Raw genomic sequence first — 27,988 nt, 5'->3', positions numbered from 1 at the left:
AGGTCTCCTTTGACTGATGAGACACTAAGAGTTTGTGGTTCTAGGTTTAGATTTAAATTTTAGGTTAAGGCAGAGAAAAAATTTAGTGACTTTTACCAGCAAAACCACTCCTGCTCCACTCAAACTCTCTGAAAGTAGCTTGGTGAGTTTGCTATCTCGATAGGGTATATGTCCATATTTCTTCTTTGGGTCACCCAGACTGGAAATACACTTTCCTAGAGAAAAAGAGAAAAAGATGGAATTAAAAAGTATTAATTTCAAAGAAAACAGGTGCAGCCATTGTTGTGTGGTTAAGAAGGTTGCTTCCCAACTATGTAGGCTTGGGTTTAGTCCCCTGGGCCAACCCAAGCCTTGTGAGAGGATTTGGTAGAGAGAAACTGAAAAACGCCTGCCATGTGTGTGTGTGTGTGTGTGTGTAGTGTTATCTTGGCATCAAATAACGGTTGTTAATGAGAATCATCATCATAGAAGCAATGTTGTTTGTTTCCAGTCTTTCATAAAAAAAAAATTGTCTGACCTTAGGAAACTATCACTTTTCTCGGAAACAGGTGAAAGTTGGCAACAGGAAGGACATCTGGCATTAGAAAATCTGCTTCAATAAATTCTGTCCTACTCATGTGAGCATAGGAAGGTCGACATTAAAACAACGACAATGACACACATACACAGAAATGTGTGTGTGTGTGTGCACAACCTACTTTGTACAGTTACCATCTACAAGATTCCTTGACCATGCATCAGATCATTCGGGGCTCCAGCAGAAGACATTTGCACAAGATGGTACACAGTGGTTACTAAACCACTTCAACTTCTTAACCACACGTTTAGCAGTTCAATAAATAGAGAACATTAAAATAAGTGCCAGGAGCAGAAGGCAAGAATGCCCTCTCCCTATACTTACCTAAGACTAACAGACTTTTATTAATACTGTTTGATTCTGTTAATATGTCTTCAGACAGGCAGGAATTTCTTACTTTCTCACTTCCTGAAAATTACAAACACAATTTACTATTATACTAGAATATTAGCATAGCAGTAGTATATCATTATATTGCTGTATTATGACATTAAGTATACTAGTGGTTGTAGAACAAGTCTTCTCTCTTTCTACTATTACCACAACCACCACCATCACTGTCACTACCACCACCACCACCAACACCACCAGTTCTGTGTCATCTGATCTTTTAGAGTCAGAATTTTCTCAAGTCCCATCTTTCTGCTTGTTCCCAAGGCAACCTTCACCTGTCTTTTAATTTCTTCAGATCTTCCAAACTCACCTGCCAAGTTTCACAGTCATGGCATCAGGTTCCATTCAGGGTGAAGGGTTTCATTTGTGCATGGAGCAAGATCACTTTTCTATTCAATGAAGGTAAGCATCAACTACTTTTTCTTATCCAAAGAGACTATATTTTAACGAAAGCCAAGGCTCTTTCCAATAGAAAGCCTTGGCTTTAAAACCTAGAACTTTATTAAGAGGCTAAATTACCTGCAAGGTCTGTGAAGATTAACTTTCCCTTCCGCGTCAACCACAGACTAGAATCAGTAGGGTCTCGTATCTTTGATGCAATGCTGATTGTGAAAATGGCATGGCTACGACTTGAAAGCTCATTGGCACGATGGCTCCCAACATGACGGTTCCTCGACCCTGTAAGAAAATAAAAATAAATAACAACAGTTTCTATATTAAGTACAAGTCCAACAATTCTGAAGTGAGGGGTTGGACTGGTTGATGCCATCAACCTGACTATTTGACTTGCTTAAAGTAATTCATTCCTTATTGCACAGAGGGCCGTCAACAACTATTCGCCTCTTTCTCGATTCCGTCCCCTCTTGGATCTTATTGGTTTGTAATTGACACTGATGCTTCTGTAACTTTGCTTTTTTCCTAGGTAGGGATGTTAACGCTACACAAACCCATTTTTACTTCTTGGAAGATGTTGTTCCTCTTAATGTGGCTTTGACTGATTCAGCAGGGGGGCACCCAACCATGAGCTTGTGCTCTGTTGGCATAGCTCTCAGGGTTACTGAGGCATTCAAGCCACCACACCACTACAGGGACTGGCCAGTACATGACTGGCTCCAGAAGGATGAAAGATAAAGGTAACGTCGGTGAAGGTTATACAAAGGTGAAACATGCCACCCCCTCAAAATAAGGGTAGACGAACATTGCAAAGCTGTGACACGACGAGATATTGATAAATCGGGCATAAAGCTGATCATGTATGGAAAAATAGAGACCACCTCCAACTGTGAAGTTAAAATAATAGACAGAGAACACCACTGGAAAATACGAAAACTAAAAGAAGCAACGCATATGCTAGGACACAGCAACCTCCTAAGCAGACCGAGTGCAGATATGAGCAGCATATGGGAACCGGTATTAAGGAAGGGTAGGAAAATATTAGATTTATAAGCCCTAAAATTCACTCCATAATTGCCCATGGGCATATGGCGTAAGTGCGGGCTACTAACCCTAAGATTCTGAGTTCGTTTCCAAGCAGTGACTTGAACAATAACAATAATAATAACATCGAAAATACCTTAGGAATGAGAACCCAGGTTTGAAATTTCCTCAAGACACCTGAAGAAGGCTGGAGGGTATATCAGCCAAAACGTTGTGTTAACAACAAACAAGATGAGGACAAATATCCGTCGAATGTAATAATGTATATCAATGATGATGATGATGAAGGCTACAATGATAATAATAATGATTGTGATGATGACAGCAGTGGTAATGATGATAATGATGACGAAAATTGATTGACAGATTAACTGACTGCAAACTCCACCCTGTCCTCACCTTCCTCCAAGACTGACAACAATTTGTTCACTGATTCACATTCCACTTGGAAGAGATTCTCTACATAGAAATTCTTCTTCTTAGACCAGCGGAGAGCTAAATGGCGCCATGGTTGGGGATTCAACAGGTCAATAATCTAAAAGAGAACAAGGATTAAGTCATTTAACTGTGCAGATGTAATACCAAGTTTAATAGATTTATTGTGAATGTATGAGTGTATGTGTGTGTGTTAACAAGGCATGGCAGAATCAGTGAGTTAATCATAAGTCTCTTGTAACATTTTAGATTAACATTATTCAACATTTTAATTGCTGGTAAGGATACAGTATTTCGTTTTGCAATCCTAATATACTACCAATTATATTAGAGGTTTACAAGTCAATATTGAGTTTCACCTTGTGTTATCAGTAAATGAGAATATTGCACTGCTAACACAAGATGAGGCACAATATTGACTTGTGAAGCTGTGATTGTAGCTGGTAGTATATTAGGGTTGCAAAATGAAATACTGTGTCCATGCCAGCAATCATCATTTAACGTCCATTGTCCATGCTAGCATGGGTTGGACAGTTTGACCATGACTGGTGAGCTGGAAAGCTGCACCAGACTCCAGACTGATTTGGCATGGTTTTCTATGGCTGGATGCTCTTCCTAATGCCAACCACTCTGAGAGTGTAATGGGTGCTTTTAGGTGCCATTTTTGCATGACACCAATATCTGCCAAGATTGCAATTTTACTTGGTTTGATGGGTCTTCTTCTCAAGCACAACATAATGCCAAAGGTCTTGGTCATTGCCTCCGTGAGGTCCAACATTCAAAAGGAGCTCAACCACTTTGCTTCCATGAGGCTCAATGCTTGAAAGGTGCTTTTCATGTGTCACCTGCACAGGTGCCAGTTACGAGACACTAACATCATCCACACCTGCAATTTCACTTGGCTTGATGGGTCTTCTCAAGCACAGCATATCGCCAAAAGTCTCGGTCACTAGTCATTGCCTCTGTGGGGCCCAAAGTTCAAAGATCATGCTTCACCACCTCATGCCATGTCTTCCTGGGCCTACCTCTACCACAAGCTCCCTCCACAGTTAGGGATCAGCACCTCTTTACGCAGCTGTCCTTGTCCATACACATCACATGACCATGCCAGTGCAGCCTCCTCTCTTGCACACCACATCTGATGCCTCTTATGTTTAACTTTTCTCTCAAGATGCTTACACTCTGTCAAACATGCACACTGACATTGCATATCCAGTAAAGCATACTAGCTTCATTTCCTTCAAGCCTACACATGTCCTCGGCTGTCACAGCCCATGTCTCACTGCTATGTAGCATGGCTGTTTGCACACAAGCATCATACAATCTGCCTTTCACTCTGAGAGAGAGGCCCTTTGTTTCCAGCAGAGGTAAGAGCTCTCTAAACTTTGCCCGGCCTAATCTTATTCTCACAGCTATGCTCTCGGAGCATCCACCTCTGCTACTAACTTGATCACCTAGGTAACAGAAGCTATCTGCCACCTCTAGCCTACTCCCATGGCAGTTGATGGAGTCTGTTTTCTGTACACTTTCGGTGTTTATTGTACCTGTTCATCCACCAAATACAAAAGCTATTTTCCTGTTAACCTTCCTTTGACATTGCTGTCAGGTGCATTTTACAGAGTTACTACCTACACCTTTTCTACAGACCAAGCAGGGCCATCTACCTGAAGAGACTTGTGATTTGTCTGCCTCCTACTTACTAAGACTTTGGTTTTTGCTAGGTTAACTCTAAGGATCTTCGATTCTAGACCTTGCTTCCACACCTGAAACTTCTTCTCTAGTTCTGGTAGTGATTCAGCTACGATAACAATGTCATCAACATAGAGGAGCTCCCAGAAGCAGCCTGTCTTAAATTCCTCTGTTATTGCCTGGAGGACTATGATGAACAAAAGAGGGCTTCGGACCGTTCCTTGGTGAACCCCTACTTGTACATTGAATTCTTCACTGTACTCATTGCCAATCCTCACCTTAGTGGTGGTGTCTCTGCATATTGTACACCTCTCACCAGCCACTCGTCTATCCCTAGTTTCTGCATTGACCACCAGATAATAGATCGGGAGACCCTGTCAAAAGCTTTCTCCCAGTCAGTAAAAGCTAAGTACAGTGGTTTATTTTAGGCTATGTATTTCTCCTGTAGCTGTCTTACCAGAAATATAACATTGGTGGTGCTTCTCCCTGGAACAAAACCAAACTGTATCTCATCTAAACTAACTCTCTTGCTAATTAGTTGGGCTATGACCCTCTCTGTGACTTTCCTCACCTGATCCAATAATTTGATACCTCTGTAATTATTTCTATCCAATGCACCACCTTTACCTTTGTAGCAGTTGACCATTGCGCTGCTACACCAGTCATTGAGTATGACTTCTTTGTGAACCACCTGATTTACAATATGGGTGACTAGACCATAACCCACACTGCAAGATATTTTAAGCATCTCAGTGGTGATTCCTGAAGGACTGGTGGGCCTTTCCTGTCTTCATATTCTTAATTGCTTTATCTACCAAGGTACTGTTGATTTGGGTAGCTGGTCCTTCAATTGGGTCAACATTTGGTAGACTCTCCTCCTCCCATTTATTCTCCAAGTTCAGCAGTCTTTCATAATGGATCTCCAAGTCTCTTTCTTTGCAGAATCACTAAATATGAGTGCACCATCAGCCATGTGGACACATTTCTCTCCTATGACATCACAATTTCTTCTCACACACTAGCAACTGAGAACACTTTGATTCTTTGGTCCTCACGTTGCTGAACATAGGCAAACCTCCTCTTTTCTGCTTCTCTCTTGGCTAAATATCCCTGTCTTTAATATGTAAATCGGTCTCTCCAGTAGTGTTACTCTGCTGAATTTAGTGCTGGTGGAGAGTTGACGGGTTGGCTGTGCTTCTGATGATGAAAGAGCAAGGACTCCTGAAATATGCATAGACACCCATCACCTGTTTCTTCCCATCTTCAATCACACTGTTTACATAGACAATGTATTCAGAGATGAAACATCCTAACTTGCAGTGATGGCCCTAAATTCTATAGAAGATCTAAAGAGATAAAGTGATTATTCAAAATTATTTTCAACAAGTATAGTACCACCCATGCTAGCATGGATGGGACTATACGATGATGATGATGATATTACATAGTCATTATTTCTACTAACACAGGAGGAATTTAAAGATTCTACTGTTTCTTTTATTCATCAAGTTGTTAAAGCTGTCTCTTGAATTACGAAAGCATAATCTTTGAAATACTTCATGACACAGCAGTGATAAGTGAAAGCCAGGCCAGACTCCTTGGCAGTGTCAGTGTTGTTTCAAATTTACAACTAAGATATCAAGGCATCTAATAGCTTCCAATGTAAAGTGCTTTGTCAAGGATTAACAATTTTAAAGTTTCTTTCTTCTCTTCAGTATTGAACAGTTGATTGATTGATTTCTCTCAGCTGTAGTTATTTAGCAGCAATGACTTGTGACTGACACCGTACAACGCTTAATGGTTGCCTACATTGATTTGAACCTTCTTTCCAAATTTTACTTTGGAAATATGTGTCTCTCAAAATCACTATTTTTATGGAAGCTGGCAGCTTTATTTTTTTCAAATGTTTTTTTTTTAGATCAATATTGGTCAGTTGGATACGAGGGGCGTTCAATAAGTAATGCCCCTGACCTACTTCCCATAGCAGTAGAGCAACGAAACTTGGGACAGTTATTAGTCTTTTTCTACATAGGAACCACCCAGAGTTACGCATTTCTCCCATCGTTTGATGCAACTCTGAAGACCGTTTTTGTAGAAGACCCCAGCTTGGTCCTCCAACCACGACGTGACTTTAGAAATCAAGGCTGCATCATCTGGGAAACGATTTCCTTTCAAAAACAACTTCATGGCTGGGAAGAGGTGAAAATCAGAGGGTGCAAGGTCAGGAGAGTAGGGGGGATGGGGATGAGTTCATAGCCGCATGCCTGTGCTTCTGATCTGGTGACACGCGAGTTGTGGATCGGAGCGTCGTCCTGCAGGAGGAGGATGCCTTTGCTGATGTTGCCCCGCCTCTTGATTTTGATAACTTCTCTTAATTTCCTCAAAAGTGAAGCATAATAGACTCCTGTAATTGTGGCACCCTTTGCCAGGAAATCTGTCTTCACTACTCCGTCCTGGTCCCAGAAGACTGTAAGCATGACCTTGCCAGCGGAGGGCTGCACCCTTGCCTTCTTTGGAGGGGGTGAGTCACGGTGCTTCCACTGCATTGACTGGGCTTTGGTCTCTGGATCATAGTGATGGACCAAGGTTTTATCCTATGCAATCAGTCTTTTGAAAAATTTTGACTCATCTTCTTGGCACATCTCCAAATTCATCCTCGAGCAATCGACGCGTTCTTGCTTCTGGAAAGGTGTGAGCAGCCTGGGAATCCATCTGGCAGACACCTTTTGCATATGCAAATGGTCATGAATGATAGTTTCCACAGACCCGGTACTAATCTTGACCTCATGGGCTATTTGGCGAATAGTTATGCGTCGATCTTCCAAAATGGCAGCCTCAACTTGACAGACAGATGCCTCATCAATGGCAGAAGGGGGCGACCAGATCTGGGAGCTGTTTCCACAGAGTTCCGACCATGTATGAATTCACGATGCCAGCGTTTTACAAGGTCATATGATGGGGCATCATCACCATAAGTTACTTTCATTTCATCAAAAGTCTCCTGTGGTGTGCGTCCTTTCAAATACAAAAACCAGATCACTGCTCGACACTCAACATGCTCCATTTCACACTTGACTCAGTTCAAACACCTGTAAATCGGAAACCACAATTAGTTCAGAGCTGTAATTTGCCACTTAATCTATAGAGATATAAATAATTGCACATGCAAAATTTCAGCTAGATCAAACAACTGCAAGTGGGTCAGGGGCATTACTTATTGAACGCCCCTCGTAACTGCAATTGGATGTCTGCAAGAAAAACAAGTGCAGGGACAAGTGGGGATTTAGTCTTTGATGCCAACCAATCTGAGACTAACTCCGGTATGGGGCTTAAATTAAAATCTTTCAGCAAAGTTTCATGTTAATTTATATTCCAAATTCTAGATTAATAATGGCAAAGTTATTTCATTAAATTTTTCTTTACTTTCAAAATTAAAAGCAGTGAATTTCAACAGAAATATAACAAAAGGGGGATTAACGCCAATGGATGTCTTCTTCGACAGTTCAGTCAAATATCTCAAGTTTTGATGTTGGAGCAGCCATTGCAGATGCATTGTGGGATAGTGTGTTACCATATCAAGAAAATTGACTCTCATAGTTTCTTCAAACCAATATGAAATGTCTATCAACTTCAGTGTTTCATACCTGTTCATTGTAAATTTCTGCATGGGAAGCCTTCACTGTGTATTCGATATTAACTTGCTGCTCAAAAACTGAGAATAAATAACGAATTGCTCTTTGAACAACACCAAATACGTCAGTTTTTAGAAAAGCCTGCAAAAGCAAGGAGTGGAAATCATCCATTTTAGAAACATAAAACATTAAACAGAAAATGTGTGTGTGTGTGTGTCTGTCCTTTGCTTTGGTTATTGCAGCAGCTGTCTAAGTGGGTACCTTTTATTTATGTTCTTTCTATAGGTTTTTTTTCTTTCTTTTTCCTTTTCTTGCTCACAGAGTTGAAGCTATGCCAAGTTATGGTGAGAAACAACAGAGACAGACCTACCTCACTGGACTGTTGCTTTATTTATTGTTGTTTTACCCCACACAAATACAGTTCTCACGCTACTTAAGCTTGAAGTCTTGAGCTACCACCACTCAAGAGCTAATGACAAATATACTGTTCAGGCCTGGATATATATTTACACACACACACACACACATACACACATATATATTGTGTGTGTTTTACCTGACCCAATAATCAATCTGATTCCATAATGTGTTTCCACTCTGTAGAATCTGGCTTTCTTTAACAAACCAACTGAATTATTGTTATTCTGTCTAAGTTTAACCATTTACCATTCAGGTTCCTCTTTCAAATGTAATCATTATTCATTCACATTGCTTTGCCTTGATTATTGTGCATTATCTTGTAGCTTCAAGATTTCAATGATGTGGTTGTTTATTTCTAGAATGACATTGCAGGCTAGGTGTGAGAGGCTGGATCTGGCAGGTTTAAACATAAAACAGGTAGAATATTTTAGGTTGGATATGACCAGTTTCAATGCTAAAGGTTTAACAAAGATGAAGGCAGGACACCAACATGAAAGACAGAAGCTCAAATCTTTTTGAGTTTCATCTTCTGCACCAAACTGAACGTTTTCCCTGTGGGTTGCCACATTTGACTCACAAAACTTGTTTGTTATTAACATAACAAATGTCAGAAAACTTACTGAAGCAAGTTCAACTGATGCAAACCACCATGATCCAGTTTCATCCCTACTCCCTGAGGTAAGATACAATACTGAAACAACATTCCCCACAAGCTGACTGGAATCAGCAACCAACAAAAAACAAATTTTGGGGGTTGACCTTTAACCTTTGCCCACTCATGACTGACTTTTCTTCTTTAGATATTCTGTTATGCTTTTTATCTGAAACTGGTGTTGGTTCTTACAATAGAAGTGAAGGCAATAATGGTGATGTTAGGAAAAATCCAACAGGAATTGTTATCTTCAAGAGAAATTCCCAGGGAGTGTGTGGTGCTAAAAAAATCCTCAAAAAACAAAGAACAACCTACCTGTGTTGATGATCCCACCATTGTGTGTGTTTTACCTGATCCAGTTTGTCCATACGCTAGCACCAAACAGGAATACCTATAAAAGATGGAAGGAAATGAATGGTAAATTGGAACCATAGGTTCGAGGTTCACTTACTGGTCCTCAAAGACCATCACAATCACTGCAGTTTGACAAAGTCTTGTGAATTCTAACATAATCTTTGTTTATCTTTCATTATTATATTCTCCCTTCATCCCTACTCCAACTCTAACCATTCCCCAACCTCCCTATACATTCTTGCACATCCTACCCACCCACACTGCCATTGGTTCCATCCTTGCTCACCTCTATTCACCTTCTTGTACCTTCAGACTCCACCCTGGCATCTCATCACTATTATTCTCTCTCTTTCTCTCTCTCCAGCATCAATCTGGTTCCCCTCCACCCTCTCCTCTGTCATGTGAGTACCTTTGTGGCATTTCTACAGCAACAAACCTGTTCCAGGTTACTTCTCTTATACTTTCACCCTTCATCTCTTAGCATAAAACCTCCTCCTTCTCTACTGTAACCCCACCCAGTTGAAGGGGACCTGAATCTTGCAACCTCACTAGTGCTGATGGCATAACAGAAGCACCCAGTCCACTCTGTAAAGTGGTTAGCATTAGGGAGGGCATCCAACTGTAGAAACCACGCCAAAGCAGACATTGGAGCATGATGTGGTATTTCGACTTGTCAGTTCCTATCAAACCATCTGACTCATGTCAACATAGAACATGGATGTTAAATGATGATGATGACAACTGCTGAGCAGCCTCTTCAGAGTTGGCTAATAGTTTAAGGCTGAGTGGCAGCAGACATCCTAAAAGGCACAAGTTTAACTCACATTTGAGTGCAGCTCATATATTTAGAATGTAGCAGTTGTTGCTCACACAAATATTCTGGGTTATATAAATTTTATGATTTCACTTAGCAATAGCAGTACTAATAACAAGTTGTTAAAACTCAAGATACAAATGCTTTAGAGTAAGGCAAGTACAGAGCATAATATAAATTAATAAATGCCAAAAGAACAGAAGTCACATATTTTCTTAAGCTTACAACTGTTTCTGCCATAAGAAGCACTGCATTCAAAGATGAGTGCTTGTGCAACAGCTGAGAGTTTCTGTGGAGCCATTGAATGAAGCATTTGTTGTGGAAAGCATTTAAAGATGTCTTTAAATGCTTTCAGCTCTCAGTGATTTGCTTCTTATCGCAGAAACAGTTGTGAGCTAATGAAAACGACTGCAGAAATCCTGTTCTTTCGTCATTTATTAATCGACACGATATATTGATATATATATATATATATCTATTAATTGACATGATATATGTGTGTGCGAGAGATTCGAAATGAAGGTACCTACCTTCTCTTCGCTCTGGTGGAGACCCTTCAGCGGTAACGGATCCTTCGACACAGCCCGATCCAAACGCTAGAGATAGCAGCTGCTTCACCCAACCTTAACAACGTGATCACCCGTCTTAACCCCTCGACGACCTGACTCGAAAAGGCAGAATGCCCTGCTCTCTGCGCACGCGTCACGGCTCCCCTTCCGGTCAGCTCCCCAGCTGCTGACGTCATCCCACAATATATATCATCATCATCGTTTAATGCCTGCTGTTTTCTATTCTGGAATTGGTTGGACTGTTTGACAGGAAGTGGTGAGGCAGAAGACTACCCCAAGCTCTACTGTCAGTTTTGGCTTGGTTTCCACAGCTGGATGTTGTTCCTAATTCCAACCCCTTTAGAGTGTACTGGCTGCTTTTTATGTGGCACCAACAGCAGTGAGGTCATCAGATAATTTACAAAGCAAGGCCTTCAACTCATTTACAACCTTCAAGTGATGTCAAGATAAAGAGACACAAAAATACACAAATATATACACGATGGGCTTCTTTCAGTTTCCATCTACCAAATCCACACACAAGGCTTTGGTCAGACCAAGGATGTAGTAGAAGATACTTGCCTTAGGTACCATGCAGTGGGACTGAACCCAGAACCATGTGGTTGAGAAGCAAACTTCTTACCAGACAGCTAAGCATGTAGTGGGGATAAATATATTATATACAGTCACGTCCAAAATGCAGATGAGTACCAACACTTCAATGTGGCACATTTGAACAATTATGAAGATCTCTTTCTATGAAACCATTGGTAGCCTTGTTAACCCTTGAAGAAAGCACTCACACACACAATCTAGAAATGCCAATGGACAAGCCATCGGGTGATACTTTACCCTTCTACTGCCATTTGAATGAGTTTTTTTATTCCTGACTCTTCAAAAACTACTTCCTGATCAGCTTCTGGTTTAAAGACAGCATCAAATGAAAATTTCTTCTGGTTGTGACCCTGGTTAATCTGCAAAATATTTACATTTTATTGTAACTGCAAATACAAACACACGCTTTCTGTGTTTGGACTGTAGACATGATAAGGACACAGGGTTTCAAGGGTTTAGTCAGTTATATTGATTCCACTACTTGACCTGGAGCCCACCAGTCAACCCCAATTTATCAAATGGTTGAGTGTGTTTAGTTTAAGAAATTATTTCCATTTATGGTGTAAATACAATAAACCCATGGCTCTGTTTTTTAGGTTGTCATTGCTGGTGAAGGTTTTGCAAGGTCAGAGTGCAAATCCTACCTCAATGTCTTTTGATCAGATTTTATGACATGCAGAGAAAATGTTGGGTGTATTCTTTGGCATGCTGGTCGCACACAGTAATAAAGCAAAGTGAAATGAAGTGTTTTACTTAAGAACACAACATGCTGCCCAGTCTGGGTATTGAAACCACAATCTGGTGAGTGTGAGTGCAACACCTAACCACTAGGCCACACAGCTTCACTCATTATAGCATTGGATAAAATGCCTCATGGTGTTTGTTCCAGATCTAAATCAGAAACTGTTGTAAAAAAAAAGGGTGAAAAGCAGTTTGGCAAATTTGCAATATATGTTCTAGCTTTTTATGTTCCGAGTTCAAATCTTGTAGAAGTCAACTCTACATTTCCTCCCTCCTGGGTCAATAAGATACCTGTCAAGTACTAAAGCCAATGGTATCAACAAATGCCCCTCCCCTTAAAATTACAAGCTTTGTGCCTTAAATTAGAAACAATGAGGATGAAAAATTTGCTTTCACACAACATTTTTCTAAAATGTTATTCTATTTTTGATATATTATACTATTTTCACACAATGTGTGTGTGGAGAGAGAGAGAGAGAGACAAACAGAGAAAGAGAGGGAGAGAGAGACAGATAGACAGAGAAAGAGAGGGAGAGGGAGAGACAGAGTCAGACAGCTAGCTAGCTAGATACGTCAAACCCAAAGCATCCATACAATGAACATCAGCTGGTGTGTGACTTCACTCTCAACCAACCAATCATGTTTGTTTGCATATTGTTTGCCTTTACTTTTTCTATTTTTCTTTTTTATATCAGTTTCTTTTTTCAGTTTGTTTGTCAGCATGATGGGTAGAAATGGTTTCAACAAGTTCCAATATTTGAACACTTCAAGAGCAAACATCATTTATAACTGGACACACTTCTTGCTATGAGCAGCAGAGCCATTAGTCAACCGAGCAGCTGAAGTGGCAAGAGTCACTCTGCAATTGCTTTTGTCATCACCCTCATCACTTAACCTCTGTTAGCCATGCTGGCAGTTTTTGGATGGTTTGACAAGAACTGGTAAGGCCAAGCGCCACACCAGACTCCATTGTCTGTTCTGGTTTGGTTTCTGTGGTTGGACGCCTTTCCTAACACCAACCACTTTACAGAGTGCTTTCGCCACATTCCAGGGAGAAAATCTAGTAGTTGATAGCTTCCGTTACCTAGGTGACCAAGTCAGTAGCGGGGGTGGGTGTGCTGAAAGTGTAACTGCGAGAGTAAGAATAGCCTGGGCAAAGTTCAGGGAGCTCTTACCTCTACTGGTGACAAAAGGCCTCTCGCTCTGAGTAAAAGGCAGACTATATGATGCATGTGTACGAACAGCCATGCTACATGGCAGTGAAACATGGGCCGTGACTGCTGAGGACATGCATAAGCTTGCAAGGAATGAAGTCAGTATGCTCCGCTGGATGTATAATGTCAGTGTACATACTCAACAGAGTGTAAGTACTCTGAGAGAAAAGTTGGACCTAAGAAGCATCAGTTGTGGTGTGCAAGAGAGATGATTGCGCTGGTATGGTCATGTGGCGAGAATGGATGAAGATATTTGCGTGAAAAAGTGCCACACCCTAGTGGTTGAGGGAACCTGTGGAAGAAGTAGAACCAGAAAAACCTGGGACGAGGTGGTGAAGCATGACCTTCGAACATTAGGTCTCACCGAGACAATGACTAGTGACCGAGACATTTGGAAGTATGCTGTGCGTGTGAAGACCCGGCAGGACAAGTGAGACCCATGGCCTCTACCTGGGATGTAGCCAGTCCACTTATGCATACCTTTCCTTCTTGGGATGCAAAACTCTGCTTGCGAAGACCTGTTGAGGCAAGTGAAATTGAAATCGATCAAAAATCAATGGAAATTGCAATTGTGATATCAGTGTCGATGGCACGTAAAAGAACCATCCGAATGTGGCCGTTGCCAGCGCCGCCTCGGCTGGCCTGTGCTGGTGGCACGTAAAAAGCACCAACTGATCGTGGCCGTTGCCAGCCTCGCCTGGCACCTGTGCCAGTGGAACGTAAAAAGCACCCACTACACTCATGGAGTGGTTAGCGTTAGGAAGGGCATCCAGCTATAGAAACACTGCCAGATCAGACTGGAGCCTGGTGCAGCCTCCTGGCTTCCCAGACCCCGGTCAAACTGTCCAACCCATGCTAGCATGGAAAGCGGACGTTAAACGATGACGATGATGAATATGACATACTTAGTGTATGTAAGTGGTTGAATGCTGTGAAGCTGCAGTATTTTGTCCAGGGTAGTAATCTAGTGACCAGAGGGCCTTTAACTTTCTGAACCTATGCTGGAACTATATCAAGGTCTGCTGACCGCAGGTGCATATCAACCAGCTCTATTTTGTAGGGTGAAGTAAGGTGAGATATGGGGGCATGCCCCATTGCAGCACATTAGTGCATCCACGATTTGTTGGTATATTCCCTGGTCCTCTTAAGAGACCTGTTGAACAAAGTCACCATCAATCTCCATCTCTACGAGATACTTCCTCATCTGCTGTGGCCATGTGGCCTGTGCTCAACCCAGTGAGGGACAGAGAGTAATCTACATTTTCTCTGTGGCTGGTTTAGGCCTTGATTTGTAAATAACAAAATCAGAACATTTAAATAAATCTGCAATACACTGAGAGGGAAGTCCATGATATTTGGGTCAAGCTTTGCTAGAAACTGTAGAAGGAGAATATGTTAATTAAATCAGTTTAATGAAGCTAACAGAAACACTAACATCTGTGATGTCATAGCATCATCATTGTTTTAATGTCTACTTTTCCATGCTGTCACAGGTTGGATGGAATTTGTTGAGTCTGGTCTTCTATGGATGGATGCTCTTCCTGCTGGTGACCCTCACCTGTTTCCGATCAAGGTCATATTTCCCCATGGCCAAACATTGTTTTTTTGACTGGAAACACTATTTGTATGAGGGTGATGCACATTTGCATGATGTCAAAACAAAGGGCAAACACACACGTTCTTATTTGTTCTCTCACTCTCTTTCACACACACACACACAAGTATTAAATGATTATTGTTCTGGGATGAAGTACATACCAAAAGAGAGCCTCTGTCTTGAAATGTGATGATGTTACTGTCTTTGCGACTGATTTCTGATGGTGTCAGAGGTCGTACCCTGTTGAAATTGAAATAATGACCAAAACAAAGAAAAAAAATAAATGAATGAAGTGAAGCCAGTTAATACACTTGTCACAATATATACACCCATTATTACCGTTGTCACTCTATATAGACTCATTATTCCTCTCAATATGGATGACTAGGCTCTTTCTCATTATTGAGCTTCTGAAAATCGTAGTTGAGGAAAATGCAAAGCAAAGCTATCAGAGAATTAGCAAAGCAGTTCAATTCAAGTGACTCTTTGGTCATAAAATACCTTCATGACGGACTAGATAAGTCTATAAACTTGTTCAGTGAGTCTCGCATCATCTGATTGCTTTCCAGTTCAATCAAAGAGTTGCCTTCTGCTCATCATTGAAGATTAGACTTGTTATTAACAAACCTTTCCTGGGTAGAATCTTCACAAGTGATGAATAGTGAGTTCCCTTAATAATCATATCCAATGGAAATGACAATGGTTAGCACCCAATGAAACAAGAGAATATAATCTCAAACCATGACTATACTCGGAATACGTTTGGCTCTATGCCAGTGGGATATGAAGAGTGTTGTCTATGATGAAGTGTGAAACCAAAATGAAACAATGTGGAGAAGTATTGTCGTGAATTGGAAGCATGGCACGAAAATTGGCAGACAAATTCCTTTGCCAATCATAGGTGGCATATTGCCTGAGTCACTCCGAAGTTTTGCCTCACCCTCCTTACTTCCCTGATCTTGACCCATCTGACTATCATCTTTTCAGATCATTGCAGCATTATTTAGAGAGAAAACAGCTTATTAAGTATGGAAAGGTTTATAGAGATGTTGAGAGTTTCTTTGTTTCAAAACATGAAGAATTTTCCAATTTATTAAATAGACGAGATTACTTAATCAATAATGAGGGGAATTATTGTCTTAATTGAATAAGTCAAATAAAACCAAAGAAACATTTGTTTTTTTCCCATCTGGAAATGTGACAAGATTTTCTTTCCAACCTAATGTGAGGCTGTGTACAGCTGGCTTCTTTCAATTCAATTTGCAGTCACCAAATCCCTTCAGAAAGTTGTTGTTGTTGTTAGAAGACATTTGGCCAAGGTGCCATGCAGTGAGATTGAACCCGAAACCATGTAGTTGAGAAAGGAAGATGGAAGTTATCCTTAGATATGAGACCCCAATGAAATGAATTTAGCTAAAGACACCCAAAGTCCAGGTTGTGGTGTTAAAGTGTTGCTTAAGTTGTCTTACAGCTCAGAATTCAGAATAGAGAGAGCTAGAATACCACAAGGTATCAGTATCCCAAGTTCATTCTGTCAATCTGATGCTCAAGAATGTTACTTTATTTTATCAACCCTGAGAAAAAAAAAAAAAAGAAATCAAAAGCGGAGATGACCATGGCTGGATTTGAACACTGCTCAGAGAACCAAAACAAATGCCAGAAGGTCTTTTATTCTTCCATGTTCTAATGACTCTACTAATTCACTGCCCTATCCAGAAAACTAAAGCTAACCCTTTTCATACCCAATCCACCTGTGACCATTCCTCTTGGTTCTATGACACAAACATCCTGTGTTGAAATGATTTAAATTAAAGATCCTTTATGAAAATTTTATCTTAATTTTATGTTCCAAACACCAACATTACAATAACAAAGTTATTTTAGTAAGTTCTTTATTTGAATTAATTGTAACAAGGGTAGTGTATTTCAACAGAAATACAATAACAAGAGGTTTTAAATAAATTTCATACAATAACATGTTTTATGATTGCTATGAAACGATCAATAAAAGGTTATGAAAGCCATAATTTGCTTTTACATCGGCCAGAGAGCAAGGTGTTCAATAACATGAGTGTTGTTTGTCCGACCAATCCCCATAGCACTGAGAGAGTAAAATGAACCGAGTCCCTCCACTAAACTGAAGTAGAACAGATTATTGTTTATAGCAGATGGGTGATAAAATTTTGAAATAATGGGAATATTTAAACAAAGCAGGAAAAGAGGAAAGCCATAATATTAATCCCCCCATGGAGACTTGTTGGATTATATGGGATTACAGTAGAGCCAAGAAACAGGTCAGCAGTCTTTGGTGACAAGGCTCTCTCTCTCTCTTCTTTTCCTCTCTACCCGTTATCAATACATTTTGTTCTTTGACTTCTGTGTGTGTGTGTGTGTGTGTGTTGTGGACATTATGGAGATGTTGAAGAGGCAATTACAAGAATGTTTGTCTTCTGTATGTATGTGTGTGTGGGGGGGAGATATGCTTACTTTGTTGTTGCTGTTGTTGTTTGACCCCAGGTCACCCTTGATTGAGCAAACTTGTAATCAAATGTATTCTAGTTGTGCAAATCCCACCTGTTTTTCTTTTGTTTTGTGTTTTTTTGCCTAGCTGTAAGCATGGCTTTGTGGTAAGAAGTTTGCTTCCTACTTCAGTCCCATTGCTTGGCATCTTGAGCAAGTGTTTTCTGCTATTCCCTCAGGCTAATCAAAGCCTTGTGAGTGAATTTGGTAGATAGAAACTGAAAGAAGCCCGTCATATATTTATGATAGGCTGGACTGCTGAAATCTACTAGTTTTTTTTTTTTCATTCTTTCTCTGTTTATTTTCTCTTGTTCCCTTCTGTTGACGAGTGTAGGCTCAAAACGTAAAAGACTTTCTCACTTTTCCTGAGTATCAAACTAACACACCTGCTTGTAGTTCACACACCTGTCTTTGTCTTTTGTTTTTCTATAAATTTCAACTCTGTGTGTATGTGTCCTGCCATCATTTGACAACCAGTATCGCTGTGTTTATGTCTGATTAACTTAGAAGTTCAGCAAAAGAGACCGATAGAATAAGTGCCAGGCTTAAAAAGAATAATTACCGGAGTCAATTCATTCGACTAAAATTCTTCAAAGCAGTGAAATAAATAAGAGACTGAAAAATGGTATACAACAGACGACACGATCCAATGATATCTGGTATTTTTAAAGAGAGAAGGAAGTAATTTGAGGAGATTTCATTCACTTGGATGTCACCACCCTTGTACAAGGCTTGCATAATTCTCACAAAACATTCATATTCTATCCACTTTATCTCTCCACCCAAAACAATGGACCCGTCTCCTTCCTCCTCTTGTTACTTTGTCACGTTTTCTAAATGTCCCACACAAAACAATTCCCTTAGAACTGGGACCCTCAATAATTCCTGATTTTGTTTTTCCTCATCTGGCCTTACAAAAGGAAGACACAACATGCTACCTTCCTTCCCCTGAGGAACATGTATTAAAAAAAAAAAAACCTGTGCAAAGACATTGGTCTCTTGTAACTTAAAATTAAACCCTAATTAAAAGATTAAGATATCTTCTCTCTCTCTCTCTTTTCTCTTTTACTTGTTTCAGTCATTTGACTGTGGCCATGCTGGAGCACCGCCTTTAGTCGAGAAAATCAACCACCAGGACTTATTCTTTGTAAGCCTAGTATTTATTCTATTGGTCCTCTTTTGCCGAACCGCTAAGTTATGGGAACGTAGACACACCAGCATCGGTTGTCAAACGATGTTGGGGGGACAAACACACACACACATACGACAGGCTTCTTTCAGTTTCTGTCTACCAAATCCACTCACAAGGCTTTGGTCGGCCCGAAGCTATAGTAGAAGACACTTGCCCAAGGTGCCACGCAGTGGGACTGAACCCAGAACCATGTGGTTTGTAAGCAAGCTACTTACCACACAGCCTCTCTTGCTCCTATTCTTTAACTTATACTTAAATCTTAAAATAACTTATTATATGTTTTAGAAAACAAATTGCACTCGTCAAAGGGTGGCATAAAATGACATAAAAAAAAAAAAAAAAGCTGAAAAGTCTTGAAATCTCAGCCAAAACACTGGTTTCTTGAAGCTAAGATGAAGCTTTTTGAAGATCATTGTCAAGAAAAGGCCTAGGGCTACTGCCATCGTTTCAACATGAAAACTAGGCCAAGACTAAAAATATATCCTGAGAATAAAAATATAACTCACTGTTCCCACTTATTCGAATGTTTCTTTTCTAGTACAATGAGATGAAATAAAAAAAGTAGAGTATCAAACACAATGTCATATGCTGTCTTCTGGAGTTCAAATCTCAGTGTGGCCAACTTAGCTTTTTATTTTATTTTATTTTTCTGGGGTTAATAAAACAAATACTAAAAGGTGATTCAATTGATTACAACACCCTGTTTGATTATTTTTTATTCTTTCACTAGTTTTAATCATTAGAGTGTGGCCATGCTGGGGCATTGCTTTCAAGAGTTTAGTTAATTATATCAAACCTAATACTTATTTCAATCTGCTGCTAATTCTATCAATCTCTATTTGTCAATCTGCAAAGTTATAGGACATAAAGGGATACAACAGCATAAACAACAATTGTTTTCTTTTAGTTCAGTCATTTGTTCATTTTAACATCCATTTTTCCATGCTAGCATGGGTTAGACAGGGACATACTTAAACCAAGATTTTATGACCCTATGCTCTTAAAATAATGAATTTTGTTTTATCCCACAGGTCTTTGAAAGCAGAGAAACTGATTGTAATGTCAACATAATGCACTGTCTTGCCCAACTGAAGTCATGTGACATCACCATTTGCACACACATTATATATCACCAGCATTGTCATCGCATCCACTTTTCCATGTTCATGCAGGTCAGATGAGGCAGGTTTTCTCTATCTGGATGCCATACTTCACCTGTTTCCAAGTGAGGTAATATTTGCCCATGGTCACTGGGATTGGAAACAATGGACACAGCCTCTACAACTGTCATACAAGGTCAAGACAAGGAAACTCCAACCCACCCTCTCACACACACACACAACTGGCCACTTTCAGTTTCTATTTACCAAATCCATTCACAAGGTTTCAGTCACCCCCCACCCCCGGATTGGTCTATAATCAAAGCCTATAGACCTAAGGTGTTACAAGTGAGCCTGGACACAGAACCATCTGACTGGGAAGCAAGCTTCTTAACCACACAGCCTTCCTTTAGTTCCTATCTACATAAACAAAAGGAGGCATATGTTGGTGTCCTGTGTATAATGGAAATCAACGTTGCAGACAGGCTCTCTTCATATTCAGGCAAACCAACTCCATTCAAGTGACTCGTTTATTTTACTAAGTTTCCCTACAGCTGGTCTCCATGGAGCTTTTATTCTCCGGTCACTCTTTTAAGTGTTTATTCATGAAAAAGCCCTATATCACTTTTGCCAGTTATTGTTAGGATCTACTTAACTGATGAGATTTAATTAGACTGAAGCATGTACGAATTTGTCCCAAACTGGTAACAACCAGTCTCACTCTATATAAATTCTATATATAAGTGAATTTACTCTTTACTCTTTTACTTGTTTCAGTCATTTGACTGCGGCCATGCTGGAGCACCGCCTTTAGCCAAGCAAATCGGCCCCAGGACTTATTCTTTGTATGCCTAGTACTTAATTTATCAGTCTCTTTTGCCGATCCGCTAAGTTACGGGGACGTAAACACACCAGCATCGGTTGTCAAGCGATGTTGGGGGGGGGGGACAAACACAGACACACAAACATATACACACACATACATATATACGACGGGCTTCTTTCAGTTTCCGCCTACCAAATCCACTCACAAGGCTTTGGTCAGCCCGAGGCTATAGTAGAAGACACCTGCCCAAGGTGCCACACAGTGGGACTGAACCCAGAACCATGTGGTTCGTAAGTAAGCTACTTACCACACAGCCACTGTATTTTATATTTAATAATTGATGTTAAGTAAAATTTCAAGACCATCTCCCTTGCTGTTTTTGATCAGAATAATTTAAATAACAGTTTTTATGATTTCCTCTCATTGTTAACAGTTGAATTTTAATAAAAATGTCTTGCTTTGCTACCACTTTACTATTATCTTCATTTAAGAGTCAATTTGTATATTTATTTACAAACTACCGTATGTTCCGGCATACAAGATGACATAGTATATAAGGTAAACATTCAAAAATCATTTCCATCTTTCCAAATTCTGCAGCATTTTACATGGAAATTTTGGTCCTTCAAAGTCATTCTGGTCTATAAGTCAATCAACCTTTTTTTTTTTGGCTGTGAATTTTAGTCTGAAAAATTCAACTTAGATGCTCGTAAATACAGCAAACAATACAGAGAGCAAATTGGTGAGGTCAAGCGGATTGTACCGTGTCCTGTTCAGGTTTATTCTATGCATTAAAAGATGAGAAATGGGAGTCAAAAGTTACAAGGGAACAGAATAATAAAATTCTCACCTCAGTACAACAGTGATTTTGTCTCCCTCATCATCTGTAGACTTTATCTGTGGTGGTGGGGTTTGCCCTTGGTTACTGACCCTGGATTGATGAAATAACAAAAGCTTTATAATTTCATGAATTTTATTATAATTTCAGATGAAAAATTTAGGCAGAAGGCCTGCATTTTTGAGGGCAAGGCATCAATAGACACCATCAACTGAAGCACTCCCATCTGGAACTTTATTTTATCAACCCCAAAAAGATGAAAGACAAAATTAACCTCAGCAAGATTTGAACTTGAGATGTAAAGAGTTGGAACAAATATTGCAAAGCAATTTTCCTCTAATTCTGCTAACTTCATGCCTCGGGATAAGAACAATGGAAGATATTGTGAAATGACAAACACATTAATGATACAGTGCCACACTAATTATGCCTCTGCATGGTGTCTATTTACACTGGAATGGGTTGAGCTATTGAGTTAAATGTCTTTGACCCAAGGGCACAGTACAATCGAGATGATAAAACATGGAAACCACAAATAGTTGGATGGTACCCTTATACCCTAGTGGCTCTCATCATCATCATTTTAATGTCTACTTTACTATGTTTGCAAAGGCAAAATCATTCAGGTAGATCTTCTACAGACAGATGCCGTTCCTGTTGCCAACCCTCACTTGTTTCCAAGTAAGATAATATTTCTCTATGGCTAGACAGGTTTTCATGAAAGACTGAAAGCGACTGGCACCACTTGTATGATGGTGACACTCCTTTACAACCATCATGTGATGTCAAGACAAGGACACAGATACATATAAATATACAACAGGCTTCTTTCAGTTTCTATATACCAAATCCATTCACTGGCTCTGGGGTTATAAGATACTTTCCCAAGTTGTTATGCACTAGAACTGAACCCAAAACCATGTAATTGGGAAGGAAACTCCTTAGTTTCCTGTCTGTCCTATACTGCATTGCATATTAATCCATCCATGCCTACCTTGTCTGCAAAGGTTTCCTTTGAGTTCTTTGGGTGGTCCCTGTCAGCAAGCTAGCTTTTATGAGAAGTGGATGTAGCCCTCAGTTGGGCCTTCTTCTTTCACCTGGATTTGAGACTGGACAGGTGTCTTTTTATTTGAACAGCAACAATCAGGAAGAGTTCAACCAATTGTGAGTGAGAGAAAGAGAGAGAGAGAAGGTTGGGGGGAGGCAATAATGTCTTACTTTATTAGTCCTGGAAGCAGAGTACTGACTGTGTGAAGATTTGAACTCAGAATGCAATGAGCTGGAACACCTTTTGCTCTGACTCAATCCAAATGAAAATAAAATAAAACACCTTTGTTTTTAGCCACATCATTAACCTCCCCCCCCTGCCCCACCATCCATTCATATCTGATTTTTTTATGGATTAAATTGTTAATTGCTTGACTTGATGCTAGAGTGGTCAACCTTATTGGCTCTAGGGAGAGCTGCAAAGATGTTGAGACGTTCCTGTCTTTCCCAAGGAAATAAAATAGCAACGACTGGCAATCAGAAGATTTGGCTTCGAGACTTGATTTAGCAGAAATTCTTTGGTGCTTGGAGTGCTCGTTAATGATTAATGCCTTTCGTTACCATATTCCTGTCAAAATGCACTGCCGTTTGCTTCAATCAGATTTTAAATCAAGGAAAAATTCAATGAAATAATTTTGTCAATAATAAGCTGGGCTTTGGTACAAAATTAACATATAATTTTAATGGAATGTTTTAATTTAGTTAATCTTAAACCAAGACGTTTGTCTCATAAAACCAAGAACATCCTCAGACAGGTTGGTATCAAAAGGGTTAAGATGATGTTTAGAACATAAACTAATATAAAATTTTAATGGGAAATTCTAATTTAGTTCACTTTAAAACAGAAAGTTTGTGCCATAGAACCAAATTACCATATTTTAGTTGAAATACACTGCCTACATTTCAACTTATTTTGAAAATAATGAAGAATTTAGTGAACTGTCATTATCAAGCTGGTGTTAGGAACAAAACATTGACAGGAAATTTTAATGTAGTGGTTTGAGAATTTCTCAGCATTCCTTACACATGTCTGCCATTCCACCCTGTCATCCATGGCATTTTAAAGTTCTTGGAATGTGCATCCAGCGTCATATAGAAATTGACTGATGTAATTTTTGTTTTGCTGGTTGACCTCTTCCTTGTTTACCATGGAAGGTTGTAACAGAAGAATTTCAGTTTCCAGGTCCTCCTCACTATGTCAGCAATCTTGGGTGGACAGGTGAAAAGGGTTAAACCTGATTGAGCAGACTTAGGATCAAAGATAAATGGGATGGTCACATTTAGGATGTTTTCCTTTTTGTTTTTCAAGCACAGTTTATCTAGGACTATACTATCTAATGTCCAGAATATTTTAATGATTTGGCAACTATTTTAGCAGATTGAATGTCCAGTGAGAAGTTCTTTCTCATCAATTCCCCTTGGAATGCTTTTGAATTTTAGGCTCTTTTCAAAAGAAAGTAAATTGGTCACTAATGGAGAGACAATGCTTTCATATTTCATTGAAGATTGATATTTAACCCTAAGTCAGTCATGATCAAACAGGCTATGATAATAAGAAAAAAAAGTATGATCATCTGTCAATCAATTTTACATTTAGGGACATCATTGTTCATTGTCAACCTATTTTTAAGATGCTATAACTGCAGGGAGATTTGGCTGCTATTTCTAACAGGTTGACCAACTGCTTCAAGGCTCCTCTGCCAGCTTGGGTGGAGACTGTTTCCACCATTTGTGGACACATCAATGGGAGTATATTCTTTTAGTCTTTAACTAATTTCAGACATTAGACTGTGGCCATACTGGGACACTACCTTTAAGGGTTTAACCAAAACAGAACTCAGTACTTATTGCAGCCTGTTATTTTAACAATCTTTTTGTTGAACTGCTAAGTTATAGTTGCATTTAATAGACTCCATTGCATCATAAGTCTTATTTCGTACAAGGATGTGTGGTTAAGTAGTCTGCTTCCCAACTACATAGCTTTGAGTTCAATCCTACTGCATGGCATCTTGAGCATCTTCTGTTATAGCCCCAGGTCAACCAAAACCGTGAGTGGATTTAGTAGATAGAAACTGAAAGAAGCTCATCATATATGCGTGTGTGTGTGTGTGTGTGTGTGTGTCTTTGTCTTGACGTTGTGCAATAATTTTAAAACAAGTGTCACTGTTATACAAGCAGTGTTCTTTGTTCCCAATCTCCAAAATGTCCATCACAAGGAAATAATACCAAAGAAGCAAAGAGAGGGTTGGCAACTTGAAGGACACACAGCATAAAGATAAAAGGTTAAAACTCCTTCACAAGTCACACAAATTCTTAAGATTGGTTTCCTGGTTTCCAAGGTGCACATATGCCCTCCATGAATGGGATGCAGGTCAATTGCAGGATTAACTCATTTTTGCCAGTTGAAAGGATTGGAGCAACATGAAATGAAGTGTTTTGCTCAAGAACACAATGTATCACCTGGTTCAGGAATCGAAACCCCAATCTTATAATCATGAGTCTGACACCCTAACCACTAATCCATGTGCCTCCATTACAGGTGTAGAAAAAAATCTGCCATAAAAAATTTTGTCTGATCCATACAAGCATGGGAAAGTGGTCGTTAAAACAATGATGATGATGATGATGTTGTTGCAGGAATTTCTGTCATAGCACATCAGAGTTTGAACAGACAGCACAAGGAATCTTGCCTGGCACTCTACTAATTCTTTCAACTGGCCTCCCCTAGAATGGGACTGGTATACCAATGTTCTTTAACTGTGTAATCTTCTTATCCTTAGGATCATTTAGGTTGATCTCAGTCCCCCTCCCCCACATCTGTTGTAGGATAATCTCAGCAGGATCTAATAGTAACCCGTTCACTGTCTATATAAGAGGAGATTCCATTTGTATCAAGGAATGGTTTAGCAACATGGCTGAAAATTAATAACACAGAATTTATAGGATCCTTGGAGTAACGTTACTCAACAGAGTGCGAAACTCAGAGATTATGGAGCCTCTCCAGGTTGAGTTGGTACTTCTCCAAATTGAGAGGTCACAGTTCTGATACAACAGACACGGAATTGAAATGTCATGGGAAAGAATCACAAGACGCATCCTTCAAGCTGAGCCAACCAGCAAGAGACCCAGGGGTGGACTAAGAGTGATATAGTTGAGTAATATCCGTAGTCTCAGTTGGTTATGCTTGGGAATCCAACCTGAAAGTCTAATGATGGTTGCTTGTGATGGGACCCAATGAAGGAGGTGTCTGAGGACTCTATCCACCTATGACCCTCCTAGGATGGATAGATGGAGTTAGGTTTGATACCAACTTGATTTGTAATCATTTTGTTTTATATTGTTACTAGCAGCATAGCTCGGCGTTGCCCGGGTATGTAAGAGCCCCTAGTAGGCAACGACTAATCCCAATCTAGTCCTTTCCCTCTAGGGAACGAAGGCACATGTGTGGGTTGCAATGTCTTCTCTTCACTCGAATACTTCTGTGTATACGATGTTGCTAGCTGTCCCTTTGGGCGATAAAAAGGTCGAGTTGTGTCCCCTAGACAGAAAATGTGTTGCATATAAAAAGCTTAGATTCTCGACCCCATGTCGAATTTATCGATTTTTTTCAGAACTGGGGGAACTTTTCAAAATTTTCGCTCCGTTAGTTTTGAATTATGACATTGGGCTATGTGTGTGTCAAGTTTCATCAGAATCGGTTGAAAGCCGTGGTCAGGGTGAGGGTACAACCTAACAGACACACAGACAGACAAACTGCCGTTTATATATAGAGAGATTGCTTAGCCTCCAATCAGCCCTCATTAAGTAGAGTTCCAATGAAAGGTATTCAAACCATGACTATCTCATCTTATTCAATGTTTCATTTCCTTTTTGCTATTCTATTAGACATGATCCAGGATTTCATAAAAATCAAGTGGGCTCTTACTACTCTCATTTATTGTATATTTATGTTACTTGCTTGTTAAGCAGGCCCTTTTTTTCCCCCCTTTTTCTTCTCAATGACTTTAGTTTGTTGCTATAGGTTTTTTTTTTGTCACTGAAATAGTTGTTATTGGAATGGCTTCCGTCCTCGTACACTTTGCACAACTAATCAATGGATATCACTGGTCTTTCTCGGTTCAGTGATACAAATTATGATTCAACTCAAAAGTCCACTGCAAGGTTCTTCCCATAATTCCACAACCAGAAAAATGTAAATAAATACAAACTTGTTACCAATTCAAATATGTTGAAGGCATATTCGAACCCAGAAGAAAAAGCATTTACTGTATATTTGCACAGGTTCTTACTGAATGGCTTCCTTATGGGTTCAAATCTGCCTCAGGCATATTCAAACTGGTAACAAGGTTGTATTTATACACATCACTGCTTAATGCTACCACCCTGTACAGGAAAAAAAAAAAAAAGTTAATTCCAGGGTTTTTCTTTGTCTTGCCAGGTTAATATATATACTCATTATTAGCAGATTAAATTTCTCATTTAAATACGGTTATGGTCTCTAGTAAACAGATATTTCTTTGTGCTTATCAGAAGAAAACTGCCAGTAATAATGTCAATTGTTCTTTTTATGTGACAGCATTCATTACAGACAAGGATAAGTTTCCTACACCTATGCCACTGCCTTGGTTGATGCCATGTATGTAAATACATGCATGTGTGTAGATGTGTAGAGTCTCTTGCTTAGTTCTTGACACCCAAGTTTATCTGCATTTAACAGTTTAACATATTTTTTAAAAATCAGTAAATTTACCATCAGCCAAATTTATTTTGTCATTGATCACCTTGTATGTGTAAATTGATTAAAAAAAAAAAAAAAAAAGAGTGTACAATGCACTTGCCGTGGGGAGTGGAAAATCCAGTGTTTCAGACAGAGTCCATCTTCACAGAAAAGTAGACAGGGGAGAAATAGGGAGGAGACAGCAGAGCTTTACACCCTTTAAGTTAAAAAAAACTGGCTGCAACTGATAAGGACCACAGGACCATGTGAGTTTCATAGGTGAGCAGGAAGTGGTAGGAGAGAGAAACAAGGTGGGAGAGGTTGAAAGAAAGAGGAATGGAATGAGGAGTGGTAGGAGTTGAGAGTGAGGTGAAGTGAGAGGGGAGTTGAAAGGAAAAATGTCCATTTAAACCTGTTGGTGACATGCTACCAAGTTTGAATATGGAATGTTGTCCCCTTATTACTTTGATCATTGAAAAGGCAGAGAAAGGATCAAACTTGCTTAACAGATCTGGCTAATATTCTACTCTAACACATATATGTATGGTATGTGTCTATGTCTGCCTTGGTCCCAGTATATGACTGTGAAAAATACAGCAGACATGGCTGAATGGGTAACAAATCTGCCTC

The 27,988-nt window shown here is 39.7% G+C and overlaps 2 protein-coding genes and 1 long non-coding RNA gene across 4 annotated transcripts in view; 2 read left to right on the top strand and 1 right to left on the bottom strand.

The window, feature by feature from the left end:
- The window catches only part of LOC115224542 (nuclear cap-binding protein subunit 3-like), a 65,109-nt gene extending 63,770 nt beyond the window's left edge, over positions 1-1,339 (top strand). Inside the window, exon 15 of the mRNA XM_036513245.1 lies at positions 1,266-1,339. Within this exon, the coding sequence (XP_036369138.1) occupies positions 1,266-1,324 (59 nt within the window). The 3' untranslated portion in view covers positions 1,325-1,339. The remainder of the gene's footprint in view (positions 1-1,265) is intronic.
- The window catches only part of LOC115224540 (kinesin-like protein KIF12), a 54,032-nt gene that overhangs the window by 23,272 nt on the left and 2,772 nt on the right, over positions 1-27,988 (bottom strand). Inside the window, exons 2-10 of one of the 2 annotated variants that reach the window (XM_036513240.1) lie at positions 21,607-21,687; positions 15,280-15,358; positions 11,804-11,925; positions 9,551-9,626; positions 8,176-8,304; positions 2,807-2,942; positions 1,490-1,648; positions 902-985; positions 97-215 (exon numbers count right to left, since the gene is read on the bottom strand). In XM_036513240.1, the coding sequence (XP_036369133.1) occupies positions 97-215; positions 902-985; positions 1,490-1,648; positions 2,807-2,942; positions 8,176-8,304; positions 9,551-9,626; positions 11,804-11,925; positions 15,280-15,358; positions 21,607-21,687 (985 nt within the window). The remainder of the gene's footprint in view (positions 1-96; positions 216-901; positions 986-1,489; positions 1,649-2,806; positions 2,943-8,175; positions 8,305-9,550; positions 9,627-11,803; positions 11,926-15,279; positions 15,359-21,606; positions 21,688-27,988) is intronic. The other variant, XM_036513241.1, reaches the window with a different exon arrangement.
- The window catches only part of LOC118767886, a 23,224-nt gene continuing 12,282 nt past the window's right edge, over positions 17,047-27,988 (top strand). The window contains exon 1 of the long non-coding RNA XR_005003791.1: positions 17,047-17,580. This is a non-coding gene — a long non-coding RNA (uncharacterized LOC118767886). The remainder of the gene's footprint in view (positions 17,581-27,988) is intronic.

The sequence above is a fragment of the Octopus sinensis genome, linkage group LG25 (genome assembly GCF_006345805.1).
Source record: "Octopus sinensis linkage group LG25, ASM634580v1, whole genome shotgun sequence".
Lineage (NCBI taxonomy): Eukaryota > Metazoa > Mollusca > Cephalopoda > Octopoda > Octopodidae > Octopus > Octopus sinensis.
This window is presented reverse-complemented; position numbering and strand designations above follow the sequence as displayed.